Below are 18,195 nucleotides of genomic sequence, written 5' to 3'. Positions count from 1 at the left end.
AAAAACTGAGGAAAAAAAAAAAGAAAAAAGAAAAATAAAAAAATAAAAAACTGAGAGTAGGGGCAGCCTGGGTGGCTCAGTGGCTTAGCGCCACCTTCAGTCCCGGGTGTGGTCCTGGAGACCCGGGATAGAGTCCCATGTCAGGCTCCCTGCATGGAATGGAGCCTGCTTCTCCCTCTGCCTGTGTCTGTGCCTCTCTCTCTCTCTGTGTGTGTCTCTCATGAATAAATAAAATAAATAAAATAAATAAAATAAAATAAAATAAAATAAATAAAATAAAATAAAATAAAATAAAATAAAATATAAAATAAATAAACTGAGAGTAAAGGATATAAATATAATGAACTAGACTATGTTAATAATTGTCAAAACTGGGTGATGAGTACATGGACATTCATTATACTATTCTCTCTACTTTTATAAATATTTGAAGCTTTTCTTAATAAAGAGTAAATAAAAAAGCCATGCTTTCATATTAACTAATAACTTTGTAGAGCAGTAAATCATGTATCAGGCACTTCCGAATTGATGCGAATGAATGAATTTTCCCAATAACCCTATAAATTTGCTCCATTTTAGAGATGCCAAAGCTGAGGCATGGAGAAGTACAGTAACTTACCAAAGTTACAAAACTTATAATAACTTTAAGTAGTAGATATAAATATGTCAGTAATTATAGGTAAATAGCTAAGACATAGATTATCTACAGGAGTATTTTATTAAACAAAAGAATGCTTATTCTGTGCCAGATGCTGAAGATACTTTGAACAAGATGAACAAAATTCCTATCTTCTGGAGCTTCCACCCTAATGGGGAGGAGGTAACAAACATATAAACAGATAAGATGTTTGCAGGTAGTGCTAAGTCCTATAAAGAAAATAAGATAGAATTCTAAGCAGAGAGTGTAAGAACAGGAGCTATTTTAATGAGAATGGTTAGAAAATGGCTCACCTTTGGTCATCTTTGTATTCTAGCAGGCAGCTTTTTGAAATTTAGTATTTTTCTGCCTCGGATACAATGGTAGAAGAAACTGAATTGGCCTCTTGTGAAATATGTTAATTTCTGAAGATTTCTCAGAAATAAATATACCATGACAACTTGTAAATGAAGTTGCAGAGCAGAGGGCAGCTTCCCAAAGAGTTGAGCCTTGTTTGATTCATCAAAATTGAAGACCCAGTTTTGGTTTCAAAAATTATTTTGAAGAGCAATGGAAAAATCTCTTCACCTACAACCACCCTCTATTTCACCCCTCCAAAATTTTGTAAGTCTTTTTATGCCCCACTATTGTAAGGAAGGGTTTGAGAATGGAAATGATTAAGTGTAACCCTGTTCCACTTTCCTTTCTCATTTTCATAATAGCAAAAATGTGGAGAAAGAGACAAGTTTCTTCTATTGGCTCTTAAAATTTTCCAGAGAAATCATTAAGCCTTAAAAGTGAACTTGACTTACATGAAAAAATGCTTTCAAATGTATGTACACTAATACGATAGCAGCAGTGATAGCTATGTGCTTGTGGGTTATGTTGTTTTTTAAAATTTTATGTTTGGTGTTCAAGTGATTCTTTATTTCACTAGGTATTTGTTGACTGACCAAAACAGAATGAGAAGTGTAAATGACATCATGCCCATGATTGGTGCTCGATTTTATACTCAATTGGATGCTGCTCAAATGAGAAATGATGTCATAGAGGAAGACCTTGCAAAGGTAGAGTCTAGTTAAAAAGAGATATACACATTTGGCATCTGTATGTGTAGAGCGATATAAAAAAAATAATAATTTTTGTGCTAAATATAGTACGTAATTGGCTAAGGCTGTTTGCAGATATATTGTCCAAATTTAATGTTCAGTATTTTAATTTCTTATTTCTTCTTTTTGTTCATGATTTTGCTATAGTCAATTAAAGCAATCTTGATTTTTTTTTTCATGTAAGTTATTTTAACCATTCTTAAAAATGGCCAGCTGCATGATCTTCTTAAGTATTACTAGTGAATGAAATGAACATGTTACATTCAAAACTATAACCAAAAGGTGGGGATATTAGGATTGTTTAAAGATAATATTGGTGTAGGATACCAGTTTTGTAAAATTTTGCTTTTATATTCAGTTAGCTGGATATTAATATTCTCTCTCTTTTTAAAATGTTTTATAGGAGGTTCAAAATGGAAGACTGTTTAGGCTTCTAGCAAAATTGGGAACAATCAATGAGAGGCCGGAGTAAGGATTTACAGTATTTTACAATATGTTTTCAATCAAGGGCATTAACAAGAATGAGTATTCCTTATTCTTACTGGCTTTACCTGGAAAAAGAAAAATTCTCATGTCAAGTGACCTTAATGCCTGTTGTTAGCTATTAGGATGCTTTTTTTTACTTATAGCCTAGGTATAGGTAAAGGCTAGATGTAGGCTATAGGTATATAATGAATGTTCTTAGGGATTCCACAGATCCACATACATGTACAGAAAGATACTGTTAGAAGTGGTTTGTATATGAGGGAACATTTTATGACTGTCAGTACTACCCTGTCTCCTTTTTGAAACTTGGTCAGTTCAGTTTACCATAGTCAGAGACTTCAGACAGGTCTTACTGTTGTATACTCCTTATCTTCTATTAAAGGACATTATTTATAGCAGTAACATCACCACCTTACATTATTTGTCATTTAGTTCTGCCTCATTTGCAAGTTAAAAGTTATGACCATATGTTCCAGAGAGAAGTAGAATTGATGTCTGTACTAAGTAATAACTGCCAAAGACAGGTGGAATAGTATGATAGCTATTATCATTGTAGTTAGGTTTCAGGAATGTTACCTCTGTTAATAGAGATTGATGATACATAAATATTACTTGAGGGAGTTTTTTTTTGACCACATAATTTATGTTTACTTACCTTTCTTCAAAGTTAAAAAAAAAACCTCAATATTTTCTCTGATAATTTTTCTAAATGAAGAGAAGATGACATTAAAACAAAAACTTTCAGCTGTTTCTTCTGGCATTTATCTCTTTATTTAAAAATAATATAGTACTATTCCTTGATTTTTTTTTTTCCACAGTATTTAACTCAGCTAATGACTTTGTCCTGTGGAAGATGAGACTTTGTCTTTCACATTCCCTTCCCTTAACCAACCACAAACATAAACACACATGTATCCACATTCTACCACTTAGTCCATAATTTTGAGTTAAATCTTTACTTAATGTTGACATTAGTATATAACCAGGTAAATATTGTTCATAGCTGCACCATACTAAACCATGATTATATTTTCTTTCTTCTGTATTTTGTTTTTTGATTTTTGTTTTCCTGGGGTTAATAATTGTCTTAAATAGAGAACTAAGTGAATGAAAAAATATTGACCACCAGTTTATTCCATACTTGCTGCCAGAGTTATGAAACACCTTTCTATATGGTCAAAAATAGGTAACCTATCAGTTCCTTTTTTTTTTCTCCCCCTTAGAGAAATTGCCCCTGGAGCCTCTGTCCTTCTCTTCCTATCTGGGCTGGTTGCGCTTTAAGCCTGCTCACACTCACACTTTAGAACTGGAGCTTCCCTTCACTATTACCCTGGGAATTCTCATTGTCTCTCCCTTTGTGTTGGATACCCTGTTTCTTGCTTTTTCCTTGGTTTATTCTTTTGATTTGTTGGAGCACATCCTCCTATAGGTTCCTGAGAAAGGTGAGTTTTTTGAGTCTTTGTAAGTCTGAAAATATCTTTATTTTTACACCTTATTGATAGTATGATTGGGTATAAAATTCTAGATAGTCCTCAGGAAATTCTCTTTATTGATTGAATCTTTTGAATAGATTAATGTGAACCAGTTTTTTTAAAAAGTAGAAAAGGGTGTGCAGTGAAAAAAAATTCTCATACTTGTAGCATCCCCAGTCTCTCCACTTTCTCCCACTAATCTTTATTTCATATTCTTTCCCAGTTAAAATGATATATATATTATTATCTCCTTCCTTCCCCTTTTTAATATATATAAATTGTAAACCACGCAGTGTTTTGTATGTTGGCTTTTTCTCATAACTATATTTTAGAAATCTTTTTGTTTAGGTATGTTGGCATATACTAAACACCATTCTCAATAGTTTATAAATATGACCTAGCCTTAATCTTCATAACAACACTGTGTTGCAGCTACCATCAGTATTTCCACTTTACAGAGATATTTGAGCATAAAGACGTGAAAAACCATATCTGGGTCACATCGTTAGTGAGTATATGAGCCAGAATTTGAATCCAGACAGTATGGTTCCAGAGTCCATGATCTTAACCTTAATGCTCTACTTCTGTAATTTATAGCTATATAATAGTCTATTCTGTGGATACACTATAATTTATTTTTCCAATTCCTTATCAATAGGCATTTGAGTTGTTTTCAGTGTTTTGCTAGTATAAGCAGTGCTGAAGGGACGGATTTAAGCATACTGAACTTTATGTGTGCATTAATATAGGCCCAGTCATGATTGTTGGATCTGTGGATGTGTGACTATAAACCCTTACTGAAGGGTATTCCAATATATGATGCATAAGAGCTTTTCACCAACAGTACTGTTTCACACTTGTGGATTTTTGTCAACCCAATAGATGAGAAATTGAGTCACAGTGCAGTTTTATTTTGTGTTAACTCTTAATGAGCATGTTGCCTATCATTTTTATGTTTTTGGTTTGTTTCTGTTGCCTTATCTACCCATATCCTTCGATCATTTTTATTTTCAGTCGATTTGTCTTGTCTTTTTGGTGTATAGGAGCTGGAGAGATTTATCCTTTGTGGTCTTTTTTTTTTTTTTTTTTAAGATTTTATTTATTTATTCATGAGAAACACAGAGGCAGAGACACAGGCAGAGGGAGAAGCAGGCTCCCTGCAAGGAGCCAATGTGGGGCTCCATCCTGGATCCCAGGATCATGTCCCAAGGTGAAGGCAGAGGCCCAACTGCTAAGCCACCCAGGTGTCCCCTTTATGATCATAATCTTTTAGTTTGTCATTTTTCTTTTAACTCTGCTTAAATTTTTTCCATGCAGACATTTATATATGTAGTCTAATTGGTCAAACTTCTTTTATGCTTTTGGATTTTGAATCATAGTTAGAAAGTTAGAAAGGCCTTTTCTGTTCCCACGATTTTAAAGGAATTATCTCATGGTTTCTTCTAGAGTACTTATTTATGGTTTTATTTTTTTCCCATATTAAATTTTTATACATATGGAATTTATATAGGATGTAAGGTATGTATTCAACTCCTCCACCCTTCCCCTCAGAAGGCTACCATGGCTCAAAAGCTATTTATTGAATAGTCTAGCTTTTCTGCACTGGTTTAAGGCAGCACTTCTTTCACATTAGTATTTTAATGACTAACATTTTAAACTCTGGTAGGTGCTCGTTCTTTCTCATCTTCATTTCGTTGTCTGTTTTTTGTTATTAGTATTTTAATGACTAACATTTTAAACTCTGGTAGGTGCTCGTTCTTTCTCATCTTCATTTCGTTGTCTGTTTTTTGTTGTTACCCTAAAACTGCTTAATTTTCTGTAGAAATTCTAGAACCAGGTTTTTTAATTTTAAAAAAATCAGTAAATCTGATAGTATTTTTATTGAGAAGGCAAACATGTTTATTAATAAACTTAAGGAGTATTTGTATTTATAGATGTTGAGATTCTTAAGATAATGCCCTGTCGTCATACTTGTAGATAACCGACTTTACTTTAAAAGTCATTCTTAGGTTGTTGTAATTCACTGAGTTTACTAGGTATTTTGTCTTGTTGCTATTATAAATGTGAATCCTATCCCCTATACTTTCTTCATAGATTGCTTCTTATCAGTGCACATGAAAATTACTGGTTTCTGTAAATTTTGTACTCTGATATCTTAGTGTTTGGTTTGTTTTTCCCTAGATTTTCTTGAGTTTGCCAGATACATAGTCTTATCTCCAAACAACTGTAATTATAATTTCTTCCTTCCTAATTTCTATACTTTTAATTTCTCTGGAATGATTGTGTTAGCAGGTATCTCTAATACATAGTAAAGTAATAGTAGTGATAATTTCTGTCAAAATTTGAAGCATTGCTCCATTTTGACTTCTAGATTCAAAGCAATTTTCTTTTCAAACCCTTTCCCCTTTGCTTTCAGGATCTTTATCAGTGATCAGAAATTCACAGTGTATGCCTTGGTGTGGGGTTTTTTTATTCATTCTGATGAATCAGTAGGTGGGCAAACCCTTTTAATCTTGGAAATTGATGTCCTTCAGTTTTGAGAAGTTATCTTCATTGTTTCTTTGATAACTTCTCCCTTTGGAGTTCTATTGCTCAGCTGTTAGAGCATTGCAGTAGATTTTCTAATATTCTGTTCTGCTTTCTGTCTTGTTATCTTTTGGTTTTACTTTCTAGGTAATCATTTCAACTTATTTTGTCTAAAAATAAAGGTTTTTTTCTAATCCATTTTTGAATTTTTAGTTTTTGCCATCATATTGTTAATTTTCAAGAACATTCTGTTCTCTAAATGTTTGTTTTACAGCATCTAATTCTTATTTCTCTTAGACTCTCAATTATAGGTTTTTGGTTAGGTTTTGTTTTGTTCTCTTCCCTGCATAGGAATATCTCATAGGAAACAAGAGTTTGTTGTGTTTAGTGTTGTTTCATTCTCCAAAGGATTTCTGATCCTTGGCTGTGTGTTCATAATAAAAATGACCTTTTTCAGGGTACCTGGATGGCTCAATTGGAAGAGCATGTGACTACTGATCTTGGGGTTGTAAGTTTGAACCCTGCGTTGGGTATGGAGATCACTAAAACAATAAATGAATAAACTTTTTAAAAATGACCTTTTTCACCTAAAAAGCTAATTGGAAGGTCCTTGCTGGGTCAAGGATTATAGTATGTGTGGTAAACTAGTGTGACATTGTTAATTATAATTTTTGTTTGTTTTTAGTAGACTCTTCAATGTCAGAATTTCTCTTGGGCAAGTCTATATCCAGAAAAATTTCAACCTTTTGTCTGTAGTTTAAACCCACAGCCTAGCCTTGAGTAGCCAAAGTAGCAGGAAAGTGTCAGTTAACTAGTCTTCTCTACCATCCCTTGCTCTTCCTGGCACCCTGGAGGTTGCAGCTTCTTTGTTCACCCCGTCTAGAAAGATTGCTGGGACCTTTTTTGGCAAATTTCTGCAAAGCAGAAATGGAGGCAGGGATGAAAGAGAGGTTATCTGTTTGTTATTTATAGAACTTTTTCATCCATTCTGCTCCTCCAGCTTTAGTGCATACCTGTACTTTCAGTAGTACCAGCAATCTCCTTTCCTGGGCCTCGACTGGTAGGGCTTGCTTTTATGGCATCCATGTTTTTCTGTACCTTCTGTAGCATTAAAGTTCAGTTTTTTCAAGTCAGTTAATCATATCACTGACCTGTTTTTCACCTTCCAAGTTTTTCTTCTGTTGTTGCTTCTGATTACTTTGTCCTTGAGTGTTTATTATTATACCCCTTCTTAGACATTCATTGTCAGTTTGGTGGGGTTTTGAAATGAAACAGATAAACGGATGTGTTTAATTGGCATTTTAATTGAAAGTCCCTGGGGTGATCTTTGCAAAACTCATATATGATTGTGTTTAAACCATGTGATAGGCTTTCTATCGTGTTTTAGAAGACACACCTGTTGGGATGTCTGGGTGGCTCAGTGGTAGAGCCTCTGCCTTCCGCTCAGGTCATGATCCCAGGGTCCTGGGATGGAGTCACACATTGGGCTCCCTGCGAGGAGCCTGCTTCTCCTTCTGCCTATGTCTCTGCCTGTGTGTGTGTGTGTGTGTGTGTGTGTGTGTGTGTGTGTGTGTGTGTGTCCCTCATTAATAAATAAAATCCCTTAAAAAAAAAAAGACCTGAAAAGACCTGTTTTTTCACCCAGAAATAGTTTTTAACCAAGACTGCATAATCTGATCTCTCCCTTATCTTTGCGTCAGATCTACCTTGTTTGTTTGTTTGTTTTTCTTTTAATTTTCTCCTCCCTCTTTTGCCTTCTCTCCCTCTTTGTCCTTGTCTTTTACTCTCGGTCCCTCTCTTGGTCTCTTTTTTTTTCAACCCCTAACCCCATCCAGCCACTGACTTTTGCTAGATTTCTGGAGTGCTATATGCTCTGTTTCTTGCAAATACTGGATGCGTCTGACTAGGGTATATTTCTCTGGGAAGAGCATCCACTACTTCTTCTAGAAAGCTTTCCTTGCCTTCCCAGATGAATTCATGTTTCTGTTGTGTACCATTTCCCTTTTTCTTAATCACATTATCTGAATGTGCAACTTTCTTTGAACATCTGTTTTCCTCACTAGACCACTGACTTCCAGAAGTCACTAGAAAGCAACAGTGGTCATCTGGTCAGTTCTCTAGTTCTTCATAGCACACTCTCACATTAGTTCATGATGGTCAGAAATCAAAATATGCCTGTTTGTTTCCATAAATGTTGTTTTATTTTATGCTTACCAGTAAAAAGCTGAACACATATCTAATCATATCTCCCTACTCTATCCTAAAGGTGAGAAGAGGAAAAGAACCTCTTTCAACCTATGTCTAAGGATTTTTAAAGACCTTTTCTTTTTCCTTCATTTTATCTAATGGTAGGAGCTTAAATATGAAAGTGATTATAAAATAGGAGTGCATAAGGGATGATTGCCTTTGAGGATTAGAAACTGGTATTCATATACTTTCATGTGTGAAATTATTTCTTAAAAATTTAGCAATCTGCACATGAAATTTGAAAGCATTTTTTTAGCCTCTATAACTTTAGGATTAAAAAAAAACATCTCTCACTCTTGCGCTCTCTCTCTCTCTCTCTCTCTCTCTCTCTCACACACACACACACACACACCCTACTTACCAGAGAAAACAATAAAATTAAGCTGGTGTTGAGTCTGAAGAATCAGGATGGCCATGTGACATACAGCATGAGTTATTGAGGTAAAATATTACCTTTCCCCAGGTTTCAGAAGGATCCTACCTGGTCGGAGACTGGAGACCGTTATCTTTTGAAACTCTTTAGGGATCATCTTTTCCATCAGGTGACAGAAGCGGGTGCTCCTTGGATTGATCTCAGTCATATCATTTCTTGTCTTAACAAGGTAATTTGTATCTGGATTTTTAAGATCACAATGCCATCTACAGTTTGCAGAGTTACATCTTCTACAAATACTAAGAGACTTCAGTGTGAATGTATTATGCTACAGCCTAGAAGATATTTTATTAATAATTATTGGGTATATTTACTTAGTAACAATTTCTAGACCAGGCAGGTTTTTCAACATCTGTATGAATAAATACAGAATTTTTCATTGTAGATTTTTTTATTATAATAAAATGCTAATAAAGCAGTGGGTGGGAAAAATAAAAATAATTTTATATTTAAACGTTTTTTAGAAGTTGAATTCCTTTCTTCTAAGTCATTGTGAGACTTGTTGAATGCCCTTCATGTTAACTATTCATTTACTGTTAACTGTGGGCATAATAATCCAGTGTTATAATAGTAAAAGGGCAGTAGGCCTAGCGTTCTACATGGAGAATTAGATGATTAGATGAAGTTATTAGGGAGATGTAGATATATCATCAATTCATTTGAGAGGTGAGCTTAGTGTTTTTGAAAGAGCTAGGAGAGAGACAGTTTACCAAGGAGGGAAGGAATGCATTTTCCTTAAGAATTACTTGGAATTAGTGTAGAATGGGTTTCCAGAAGTAAATCTTAGTCTTTGTATAGGTTTATCTAAATCTCAGGGGTCGACAAATGTGGCCTGACAGTCTACTTCTGTAGAGCCCACAACCTGAGTATTTACATTTTTAAAAGCAAAAGCAAAATGAAGAAGAATATGTGACAGAGGCTGTGTGGCTCTGAAATTTAAGGCATTTGGTATCTAGCAATCTTTATGGAAACCATTTGCTGACCCCTGGTCCAAACTGTCCCTAAATTACAGGTGCTAGAAGAAATACCTACCATGGCACAGGATGTAGAACTGGGAACATACAGTATGCTAACTCTTCAGGGAAAATGTGGTTTTTCTTTTTAGGCACTACTTTGCCTTGCTTGAACTTCCTTTTAAAAAGAGTATTGTCAATGATCTACATTAAGACAGAACAAACTGTATGTACCATTGAGCTAATCCAGTATGACTTATATATTTCTTTGTCCTTCTCCTTAAGGGGAAGTATTTTTCTTGAAAGAAATGAGTGGAGAACAAGTTTTCTGGATTTTAGAAAATAGTATCTATGGTATCAAAGCACCAGTAATTAAAAATATGTAGCACTAGTGTAACACTGGCAAGTATTTACACTGTCAACTTAAGCCATGAGCAGATATCTTAAGTGAAGATTTTTAAATGAATGTTAGGATGTAATTGAAAACTTGAAGAAAATTCTATTTCATTTCATAAAATAACTAGTAATAAATAAAATGTATCCCAAATCTGAAAGTATGATAATTTTCTAAGTTTGGAAAGAGTATAATTGAAAAAGGATGGATTGACCATATTTATGATATAAAACTTAAAGTTGGGCAGCCCCGGTGGCGCAGCGGTTTAGCGCCGCCTGCAGCCTGGGGTGTGATCCTGGAGACCCAGGATCGAGTCCTGCATCGGGCTTCCTGCATGGACTGCTTCTCCCTCTGCCTGTGTCTCTGCCTCTCTCTTCACTCTCTCTGAATGAATAAATAAATAAATCTTTAAAAAAATAAATAAATAAAATAAAACTTAAGGTTTTACATAGCACATTTTGGTGAAAATTATGACAAAATACCTGGTAAAATGATTTGAAAGTTTGAGCCTTCAGAATTAGTAAATTTTAGACGTTTTTATGAATGAATTAAAAAGGAAGGAAAAATATACATTGAAAAATAACCAAAAAAGTGAAAACCATAGCAAGATAAATTATTTGATGGACTAAGGATTAATATATGTTTCATAAGGACCTGATTAAGTTATTACTACCAAATCTTGACTGATAAATAGGTAGAGATCATAAACTGGCACTCATACAGTGGAAATAACACAAGTAAACACAAGTAAATAACACAAGTAAATGTAGGAAAATATTTGGTAACATTCATCAAAAAATGTAAAAAATAGCAAGGTCTGCACTTGATACGGAGTTGCTTGTAAATTGGTATAACTGGGCAGCCTGGGGATCCTTGGGTGGCGCAGTGTTTACCACCTGCCTTTGGCCCGGGGCGCAATCCTGGAGACCCGGGATCGAATCCCACGTCGGGCTCCCGGTGCATGGAGCCTGCTTCTCCCTCTGCCTATGTCTCTGCCTCTCTCTCTCTCTCTGTTTGACTATCATAAATAAATAAAAATTTATAAAAAAATAAAAAATAAAAAGCATATGCTTTAAAAAAAAAAAATAACTGGGCAGCCTGGGTGGCTAGGAGTTTAAGCTTCTGCCTTCAGCCCAGGGCATGATCCTGGAGTCCCGAGATCGAGTCCCACGTCAGGCTCCCTGCATGGAGCCTGCTTCTCCCTCTGCCTGTGTCTCTGCCTCTCTCTCTCTCTCTCTGTGTCTCTCATGAATAAATAAATAAAATCTAAAAAATAAATTGGTATAACTCATAAATAGTGGTTTCTGATACCCTTTGGAAAACAATTTAGCTCTATGTATTAAGCTATAAAAACTATTTGTGCTTCTTGCTTCCTTATTTATATTTTTAGGTATTTCTCCTAAGGAAGTAATTCTACAGAAGAAAAAAAATTAAGTAGACGAATATGTTCATTGCTCTATAATTTGTGACAAAAATGCTGGAAGATATTGGGGTGCCACGCTGGCTTAGTTGGTAGAGTATGGGACTCTTGATCTTAGGGTCATTAGTTCAAGCCCCACATCGAGTGAAGAGCTTACCTTAAAAACAGAAATGGAAGCTATTGGAATAAGTAAATGATGGAATATAATGCAAACAAGTATTATGCATGAAAGATAGGTGGAAACATTGAATAGTGTTTAAAAAATATCCAAGTCAAAAAAAAATATCCAAGTCAAAAAGTGTGCAAACTATTAGTGATGTAAAATGCTTATGTATATCTAGAAGGGAATATGACAGAAAATTTTAAAACATTCACCATTGTTGCAGAAGTTGTGCTAAAATAAAGTGGATTATCCTCTGCCAGGTATGAACTTCCTATTTTGTATCTGTTTCAGTTAGATGCTGGTGTGCCAGAAAAAATAAGCCTCATTTCCAGAGATGAGAAGAGTGTACTTGTGGTTACTTACAGTGACTTAAAGCGCTGCTTCGAAAACACTTTTCAAGAACTGATTGCAGCTGCAAATGGTCAGTTGTAGTATTTGCTGAAAAAGCACGCAGGACATGGCTGAGGACCTTACCCAATAACAAATTGCACTACAGCTGAACTGTTCTCATCCTCTCATTTCACATTTGGGAAACAAACAGGAGATGAGCAAAGCTGCTTGCACTTCAGTCAGGTACACTGTTACTTGAAAGGAAGAATGTTTCACTTATCCTAGAGCTGTGGCTGCCATCGGGGCCATATCTGTGAAGAATTTATTTTAGATTAAGGTGCACCATTAGGTAAATGGTGTTCCCACTTTTGTTTTTTTTCCAATTGTATATGCACTAATTTTAATTTTTTAAAGACTTTTTTCTGATCTTTGAACTTTTGCCACATTGTATACTTACTTATTAAGGGAAACTATTCGCAAGGACATTTTTGGGAAACAATGCTGGGCAGCATTTTTGTCTCTGAGGGTAGCAGAATTTGCTCTTTTGGGGATGGGTTGCCCTGAATAGCATAATGGACCAGGTAAATAATTTCACAGAAGTACAGTATAGTGTATAATTCTTGTAAGAGTATTGTATGCAAGCTCTGTATGCCACCCACTGTTAGTTCAAATGGAGATTTTTGGGGTTTTTTTGTTTTGTTTTTAAGAACACACAGAGATCAGTGAATTATTGGATACAAATTCCCCCACCAGTAGATTTAAATCCTTTCTGAATGAGGATTGAATAAACAGGAACTTAAGGAGCAGCACATAGAGCTCTTTGCTCCAAATTACTCCAGTCTTTTTTTTAAAAAGGTGTTTCCCTGCTTTTCAGATATATTTACATTTATGCAGTTTTTTAAAGAAAAAGAAAATTAAATTCTTACAAAGGCCTGAAGTTCGGGAGTATATTGCTTTAGATGATTTCCAGTTCGCTTTTTTGTATAAAGTTCTGTTCTTTGAACCACAGCTTTATTATGGTACTTTACACTGGATACAGACACAGAGACACTGTTCAGAGGATGAACTAAACACAGCAGTGGTCTGGCATCAAGAGCTTTCTGAAGTTTTACAGTCTGAATCTGGAGGGATAACAATCTGCTGTGCCTTTGCAGTCACTGCTTAGCCCAAAGTAATAGTACTTTTGATAATAACTTCATTATGTGGGATATTCCTGAATAAGTCAATCTCAAAAGTTTGGAATTTTCCTCTCTTACCTTTCTTAATATTTGGACGTGCAGTTGTCGCCAAACTTGGGTATTCATGGAATTTCTAGTTAATGAAATACCTATACTTTGATACTGAAGACTGCCAAATACATAGGAATTTTCTTTCACAAAAGAACAGTAATGAAGACTCTATCTCCTTTCCCAGCACTGAATGTTTTACTAGCACTGGGTGCTCACCATGCAACTATGAAGAAAATGTGGAAACTCAAAAGGTCAGGAAAGACTTCCAAGCACTTGCAACTGATGTTACAGTCTTCAATTTTAATAATTATACATATTTGTAGTTTTCAGAGAAGTTTTTAATATTTCTCTGTCCACTTTTTATAAGCTTTAAAATGATTTTCTCTGCCTTGAGATTTGCATCAAGAAAAAAAAAAAAACACCTCTCTTCACCTGAAAGCTTTGAAGACAAAAGACACGCTTTACACATTTTAACAGGTGTGTTTGAGTCCACGTTTGGTAGCATCAGTTGTTGAGTTATAAAGAAAATCAATTATTGCATTTGATCTGGATGGATTTTAAAAAGAACATAATGTTCAATATTCAAAGGATAATTAATATTTGCCACCATAATGTTCTTTTTTATGTAAAAGGAACAAGAACTTGGACACATTAACATGCAAAAGTCTTTTATCATTAGCTCATGTATTTGAGGAAGAGCAGCTGTCTTTTTATATGTTTTTTGACAAATCATATTGTAATTCTTTTGTACAAAAAAGAACTACTTGTATTCTCGAAGAAATATGAAATGCTTAATTTATAAGCGGGCTGGAGATTTTTTCCAATATTGTTTTCTTTGAAAATGAAAGGGGATCATCTATTTTAGTTTTGGGGTCTGGGAACTTTTTGAAAATTTAATTTGTGGACCAATGTTTTGTGAAAGCTAAGGAAGGGCAGGGGTAAAATAGGGCTTGAATTTCTCATCCTGTATAGACCAGCAAACTTCCCTCTGCAAGGCAGGTTCAAATCACAAACTCAAGAATGTTTGCATCCTAAGTGCTAGTTTGCTTCAGCCCCTAGTAACCTCAGGACTTGGTTTAAATATAAAGGTAGACAGCTGATATGTTTTCATGAGTAAATATTGTTGGCCAGAAAACAGTTGGTGTCAGGTAATACATATTTTTTTTAAGCTTTGTTTTATATTTATTTTTCATTTAGTTTTTATTGGGAATGGTTTTCAGTAGAACTCTTAGTTCTGCTTAGGTGTTTTTGGGGGAGCCCTCTTTTCCATAGTGTAATTCCATTTAAGAGGTTGTCTAAAAGTTAGTCTTTTTAATTCATAGGAAGATTTTAATATCTGAGAATAGTCAAATTAAGTTTATAAACTTCCCATACCTTCCTGTTAGGTGAGATCAAAGCACAGAAAGGACAACCCTGGAAATCATGTAACGTTGGTCATTTCAATTTTTTGTACCTGTTTTAAATTCTGTTAGTGTATTTACTTCGTTGTAAATATTTTTGAGGGTACCTTTGTATTTTGCTTTTGACCTTGGTTCTGTGGTTTGAATGTCAACAACTTCCCTAAAAGCACCATTATGTTAAGTTCTGATGTCATGATCCCAATATGGGTTATTCATCTTTAATCCTGTTTTCAGACTCTATGTGTACAGCCGTATTTTTAATAAAGAATTACAGAGAAGTTTGTTGTTTTTTTGGTACCAGTTTATTTATCAAAATGATTTTGGGGCAACCCGGTGGCTTAGCGGTTTAGCGCCTTTGGTCCAGGGCGTGATCCTGGAGACCCGGGATCTAGTCCCACGTCAGGCTTCCTGCATGGAGCCTGCTTCCTCCCTCTGCCTGCCCACCCCCCTTCATTTATTTATGAATAAATAAATAAAATCCTGAAAAAAAAAGAAATTGAATCTTTAAAAAAAATGATTTTGCCTTATCAGGATTTAAAAGGCTGAATATTTCCTATGTGTTTGAAGGAATTGTCAGTGGCATATTCATTAATTTGCACATATCTGTTAAATGCCTACTTGGATTTATTCTAAGGTACTAAAAATGCATCTATGAGTACTTGTTATGTATAAAGCGCATAGTTAAACATTTCTATATAATACATGTCTTACCGTGAAGTTTAGGAAAGAAGACTTACATGAAAGGTTAAGGAATGGTATAAGGCTAGCCTTTGATTCAGTACTTAGGTAGTTTACTAGCTGGGTGAATAGTGCCCCCTCCTCCCAGGTCCTCCAGAAATGTTATTCAGAATATAAGGGCAGACTTTAAAAAATGGCCAAAATGTAAACATTTGTTGAATCTGAGTACCTAGTGTTATTGTGGTTATTTCCTGTACATTTGAAAAGTTGAAAAAAAAGGTACAGAATAGAAAGTGAGAAGGGACTTGAAGCTTATGAGGAGGGTAAATAGAGTAAAGGAAGGATGGATTATTTTCAGCTGAAGGAACTGGTGAGTTGCTCTTAGAAATTCCCAGGAGGGGTGCATGGGTGGTTTAGTTGGTTAAACGTCTGCCTGTCTGCCTTTGGCTGAGGTCATGATCCCAAGGCCCTGGGATTGAGCCCCTTGTGGGCTCCTAGCACACCAGAGAGTCCACTTCTCTTTCCCACCACCCCCCACTAACCCTCTCTCTCTCACCTCTCTCACGTGCTCTTGCACACGTGTTCTCTCTCTCAAATCTTAAAAAAATTTCAGAGGAACGAGAAAACGTATAGGAGGATCTTGGGGAAAAATAATCCATGGATTTAGTGGCAAATCAAAATGACTTGTAGGTTCATAGGGGAAGAAAGACTAGTCTGCCTAGAATAGATATTTTAGGGGATCTTTTAGATTTAAATTTCTTAAAACATTAAAAATATTAAAGCTAAGCCAGGGTTACATTTCATACACTGGTAAATGGAGATATACAGTGGCTTTATTATTTTCATCTCCTGTGCTCTGAATGGTCAAAGACAGGTGTTTTCCCTCTACCTTTAGCAATTGCATAATTAGGGGTGCATCTGTAAAATATCCTTCTGTATAAATGTGGGGAAAGGGGTGGGGTAAAGAAAAACTTATTTATTGAAAAATTTATTTACTTACTTTTAGAGAAGAAAAGAGCATGAGTGAGAAGGACAGAGGCAGAGAGAATCCCAAGCAGACTCCACAGTGAGCATAAAGCCCCACTCCGCACTCAATCTCATGAGCATAAGAACCTGAGCTGAAACCAGGAGTTGGGTGCTTAACTGACTGTGCCACCCAGGTGCCCCAGTGAAGCAAGATAGTTAAAACACATATCCTTAGAATTTATTAAAAATAGTGTGCATGGTGTTTAAGAAACCAGCTTGCCAGAACAAGACTACCTGAATTCAAATACTGGCTCTACCACTGGCTCTGTGATCTTGGGAAACCACTTACTGACTCATTGCCACAGTTGAATGAATTGGGATTCACTCATTAAATATTTGTTAAATGCCTATTATATGTCAGGCATTGCTCTAGAGGAATCAAAAGAACAACTCTGACCACAACAGACTAATATTTCTGCTCTTAGAGAATTTCCATTCTAGCGGGAAGAAGACAAAGTCATAATACATTAAGAGGTAATAATGGCAATAATTACCAATAATGGTAATGGCAGTAATCATTGGTAATAAGGAAAGGGGGCACCTGGGTGGCTCAGTGCTTGAGCATCTGCCTTTGGCTCAGGTTGTGATCCCAGGTCCTGGGATCAAGTCCCACATCGGGCTTCTCACAGGGAGCCTGCCTCTCCCCTCTGTCCACGTCTCTGCCCCCCCCCCCTCAAGGATAAATAAAATCATTAAAAAAAAAAAAAAAAGCTAGGGTGGGGTTATCAGATTTAACAAAAAATAGAGAACACAAAGTTTGAATTTCAGATAAACAATGGATAATTTCTCTTTTTAGAATGAATATATTTCAAGTATTGCATGGGACATATTTGTCTTAAAAATAATTTGTTTATGCAAAATTCACATTTGATTGTTATCCTGTGTTTCATCTCGCAACTTGAGATGTGGGGAATATGGTGGTGGTGCTAGAATTTCAAATGGGATGATGTGGGTGGTAGTAGTTCCCTCTGAGAAGGTGATATTCTAAGGACTTCAGGTAATGGAACTAGCCATGCAGATATGTGGGGAGAATTCCGGGTAGGAATGTGCCCGGAGTATTTGAGGAATGGCAAAGGGGCCAGTATGACTAGAGAAAATTAAGGAAGTGAAGTCAGGGAAGGAGGGTGGTGGTGTTTTGTAGACCTTTTAGGACCCTTTTGGCTTTTACTCCCATTGAAAGAAGAAGCTACAGGAGGATTTTGAGCAGAAGAAAAACCTGATAAAAAGGATCCCTTTGCTTAGGAAGCTCTTGCAGTATTTCAAGCAAAAAAATGTTAGGGATTTGAACTGGAGTGATAGCACTAGAGGTGGCGTGAAGTGATTTGATTCAATATATTTTAAATGTAGAACCAAAGGGATGTCCTGATTATTGGATATGGGCGAGAAAAGCAGAAAGAAGTCAAAATCACTATTAAGATTTTGACCTGATGCTGACAAGATGGAGGATTCTACTGAATTGAAAGAGCTTGTACTAGAAACAAAGGGTTTTTTGGAGGGTGGGCAAGAAGGATGGAGAAATGAGGTAAGACAATAGGGAGTTTGGTCTGGGACCTGTTAAGTTTAAGATGTTTAGTACACATTTGTTCTGGTTACTTATTTTGTAAGGAATGACTCCAACCTTAATGGCATAAAACAACCATTTTATTGTTCTCAGGAATTCTGTGGGTTAGGAATTTGGACAGGGCACAGCTG

At 35.6% G+C, this 18,195-nt stretch overlaps 1 protein-coding gene across 8 annotated transcripts in view; it reads left to right on the top strand.

Annotated features, from left to right (window-relative positions):
• PAN3 (poly(A) specific ribonuclease subunit PAN3) overlaps nt 1-15,077 on the top strand; it is a 134,843-nt gene extending 119,766 nt beyond the window's left edge. For 6 of the 8 annotated variants that reach the window (XM_025462629.3, XM_025462628.3, XM_049101442.1 and 3 more), the window contains 4 exons: nt 1,575-1,704; nt 2,150-2,214; nt 8,941-9,079; nt 12,132-15,077. In XM_025462629.3, coding sequence (XP_025318414.3) covers nt 1,575-1,704; nt 2,150-2,214; nt 8,941-9,079; nt 12,132-12,272 — 475 coding nt within the window. In that variant the 3' untranslated portion in view covers nt 12,273-15,077. Of the gene's footprint in view, nt 1-749; nt 821-1,574; nt 1,706-2,149; nt 2,215-8,940; nt 9,080-12,131 lie in introns of those variants that run through there. The other 2 variants (XM_025462630.3, XR_003142299.3) reach the window with 2 other exon arrangements.
• Nucleotides 15,078-18,195: the final 3,118 nt, after the last annotated feature.

Source organism: Canis lupus, chromosome 25, assembly GCF_003254725.2.
Source record: "Canis lupus dingo isolate Sandy chromosome 25, ASM325472v2, whole genome shotgun sequence".
NCBI classification, from domain to species: Eukaryota; Metazoa; Chordata; class Mammalia; order Carnivora; family Canidae; genus Canis; species Canis lupus.
Note: the sequence above shows the minus strand (reverse complement) of the source record. Positions and strands in the feature narration are given on the sequence as shown.